We start from the raw sequence: 3,937 nt of genomic DNA, 5'->3' as shown, positions 1-3,937 counted from the left end.
AATCCGAATATTTATATTCCGCGCCGGTTTCTTCAGAATTATACGGACGACAACTCTTTCCTTGACAACACTTACTGAAGAAGAAAATAATGCTTCAACAATTTAATCATTTCCTGTAATGGATGAGTTTGAGGTATTGGCATGTCTCTTTAAGTATTAAATAATTTCAAGATTTGTCACTTGCTATAGATTTATAAATTATGATATAGCCTAGACATCGCTCTGAACATGTTGATCCGCCCGTCTGCATCTGTTTACGTTTGGAGTCATTGACAACACTACGACTGACGAGCTATAACTTCATAACATCTTACTAAATTGACCATAAAATACTATTCAGAACCTGGTTGTTTTTTCAATTCTGTATTGAAGATTTCAACACTATTGCATGAAATACACAATTAAATAAAATCTCACGTTTGTCAAACGCCTATAGCATTTTATATTCTGTTCGTTAGTAAACAAAGAGAGATAATCCATCTACACGAATAGGGAAAAATTGAGGCCTCACAAGGGGAAATGATTTTAGCATGAAAAATACGAAAACAAACGTAAATGCCAAAATATATAATATTATCAGTTCATCAATGTTATTTGAAATAAACATGAGAACTGGAATTTCAGAATTTACTAAGAAATTAAATATTTTGTGTGAAAAATGTATATCAAAAATATATTAAAATTGATAACAAATTAAAAAAAAAATTCAATACTGAAATTAGAATATTTTTATCTTTTTATGAAGATCTGTAACAATGTACATGCATGAAATTTGTTAATTAAAAATATTTGATGATAAGTAAAGAAAATAATTTTAAGGCAAAAATAAAAGTTTGATAAACTAATGAAAAAATAAAAATAAAATAATTTGTTTCACAGAATTAAAATTTGTAAACTGCTTAATATTGCATTTGATATCATCTAGTAAGATTCTAAAACTGATTATCTTTTCTAAATGTTGAATTTTCATAATGTTACCTATCTCTATAGTCGTTTTACGCCACTTTTTTGGGTTTTAATAAAAAGAAATTAATTGATTTCATTAAATTATTTTATTTTAATTTTGTTTCAGGAACTTGATAATCTCTTCAGTGATCATTTTGGCATTCACACAGATGGTCGTAACAGAGAGCTACAAGACGACAAATGTACAGAAAGTACCGATGATGAAGATGAAGTAGATGTCGACGAAATGGTGAACTTAAGGGTCTCACAATTTGTGCAAGATCGCAACGACGGCAGTATGGATGCTAGAGAACAAGAAAATACTGAGCAAGCAATCGGAAACACGGATGAAGATTCAGAGAATTTGAAATGTAACTGTGTGAATAACTGTTTCGAAAACTTTAATTCAGCAGAAATCAGGGACCATATTTACAGACTACGTGAAATGACGAAAGACGAGAAAGAAATGTTTATAATGGGGTCGATCAAACAAATTGGGAGTAAGAAAATCACATCGAAACGCAAAGAACGTAAAAGGCTAAGTTACGAGTATACATTTCAAGGACAGGGAATCTGTAGAACAGCATTCATGACCATCAATGACACATCTGAAAAAGTAGTGAAAAATATTAGTAGGCATTTAAATGACAACGGAGCAGTTCCCCGAGAACATGGAAATACCGGGAAAAAACCCACCCATGCCCTAAAATATGAGGATGTTCAAAATGCCATTACTTTTATCATCAATTATGCTGCAGAGGTAGGAATGCCCCAACCGGAGGCTCCAAGAGGAAGCGACGGAATCCCACCTATCTTCTTACCGTCATCAGATACAAAGAAAGGTATTCACGAGCGTTACCTAGCCTCTTGTGAAGGTACAGATGTTCGTGCTCTGAAATTATCGTCTTTTACAGAGGCGTGGCAAAACTGCATCCCAAATATTAAAATTAGCCGGCCTCGAGATGACGTCTGCCAAAGGTGCGAGTGCCTCAGAAAAGAGATTATTGATGCAGTGACTGAGGAAGAAAAGCTGGCTTCCACTGAAAAGTTTAAAAAACATTTGGAAGATGCAAAGACAGAAAGAACTCATTACAGAAACTGTGTGGAGAAGTCGATAGAAGAAATGTCAACCTGGGAGGGAGCTGAGCTGACCAATGTGCACTATACGTTTGACTTCGCACAACATTTTCAATTACCTCACCACTCCCGTCAAATGGGACCCACTTACTTTATACAGCTGCGAAGAGTGCAGGTCTTTGGAGTACGGATAGATGGTGTGTCCAGACAAATCAATTATGTGATTGACGTAGATCAAACTATAGGTAGGTTTCCACTGTAAAATCTCTCTCTCTCTCTCGCTTGCTCTCTCTCTCTCTCTCTCTCACACACACACACACACACACAAAAATACACACCCTCCCTTAAATATAATAAATATTTATATATGTATAAAAACACTATAAAAACTATTACGACTTTTATGCATATATGTATTTGCAATTCATGATAAAATTTTATTTTAAGGACAAGATGGGACATTGACAAATGGACCAGATGCTGTTATAAGCATGCTGGACCATGCACTCACAGAAAACGGATTTGGGGAAAGAAAATGCTCTCTTCATGCGGACAATTGCTCAGGTCTGTTATCATTAAAGTATCAATGCTTATATGTTATGATTTAGTTGTACATGCCTTGTGTATGTGTTAAAAAAAATCTTGATTTTTTGCACAATAGGACAGAATAAAAACCAATACGTCTTGGCATACTTGTGTTGGCGTGTGATGACCGGTCGACACGAAGAAATCGAATACTCGATGCAAATTCCTGGACACACAAGGTATACAATATTTCTCAGTTGTTAAAGCTATTGTCATCTTTAAAGTAAAAAAAAATTATTACATGTTATATACTTTAATTTTTTTAGGTGTCTTGTAGATAGTGGCTTTGCCCACATTCGGAAGTTGTACCGGCGTTCAGATGTCGATTCTTTGGGCCAGTTCCAAACGTTAATTAATAAGTCTGCCGTATCAAACGAAGCAGTGTTATTCCAGACCGGTACTTGGCAGTGGAGAAGTTGGAAAGTGTTTTTATCCTCCCACTTCACTGCATTAAGAGGCATTAGGCAGTACCACCACTTCAGATTCAGCGCAGAGAATCCCTGGAGTGTGTCCGTTAGAGAGCGCGTCGACAGCGAGGAAAAGTTAGTGTCCATAACAAAGAGAGGAGCACCAGAATTCGATGCCACGACACTTCCAGAAGTGATTGTCCCTCCTGGTCTTTCCAAGGAAAGACAGCAGTACCTATATAGGACTGTGCGTCCATACGTCCGACCAGCCCACCAGGAGGAGTTGTGTCCCACTCCCGCGGAGGAGTAGATATGTCCCGGACACAACCACACAATGAATGTATTGTTATTGGTTTTAGGTTATAAATTAAGTTTTGTTGTTTTAATACAGTTATATTTTCAATAAGTTAAGATGCCCATAGTGATAAAATTTTCTTTATAAAGATATATTTGTAAATTATCACAAATTCACTGTTATATTATTTCTAATGATTTTTTCAATGGTATGCATAGCAATAGTTTAAAGATAAAATTTACTACCCACCCAGAAACGTTGAGTTCCCTTATTACTTTGATGATGAGTAACATGAAATGACGTAGTACATATATTAAGTATTCTTTACTAAATTAGATTAATATTTTAAATGAAGAAAGAAAGATGATAATTTAAAAAGATACATGTAGTATCAAAGAAGAATTAGTTTTTATGAAATATTAGATCAACAGAGTTATTTGCAAAGATTCATACTGACGTTCATGACGTTGAAGCATTACGTTGCTGAAGATCAACGTCATTAGCAAAAACTCATTACTTTAAATGAAAAATAAAAGTATTTATGGTTGACAGATCACAATGAAACTTCATATTATTAATCATCTGACTTGTATCTACTTAAATCAACAATAATCTGAAAATGTGAAAA

At 34.6% G+C, this 3,937-nt stretch overlaps 1 protein-coding gene across 1 annotated transcript; it reads left to right on the top strand.

Annotated features, from left to right (window-relative positions):
• The first annotated feature begins 1,225 nt into the window (after positions 1-1,225).
• On the top strand, positions 1,226-3,422 carry LOC134256641 (uncharacterized). Its single transcript, XM_062739324.1, has 4 exons — positions 1,226-2,267; positions 2,470-2,586; positions 2,684-2,786; positions 2,874-3,422. The coding sequence occupies exons 1-4, from the start codon at positions 1,244-1,246 to the stop codon at positions 3,322-3,324; spliced, it is 1,695 nt and encodes a 564-aa protein (XP_062595308.1). The 5' UTR covers positions 1,226-1,243; the 3' UTR covers positions 3,325-3,422.
• Positions 3,423-3,937: the final 515 nt, after the last annotated feature.

Source organism: Saccostrea cucullata, unplaced genomic scaffold (genome assembly GCF_032062105.1).
Source record: "Saccostrea cucullata isolate Sc308-1 unplaced genomic scaffold, CSIRO_AGI_Scuc_v1 ctg6178, whole genome shotgun sequence".
NCBI classification, from domain to species: Eukaryota; Metazoa; Mollusca; class Bivalvia; order Ostreida; family Ostreidae; genus Saccostrea; species Saccostrea cuccullata.
Note: the sequence above shows the minus strand (reverse complement) of the source record. Positions and strands in the feature narration are given on the sequence as shown.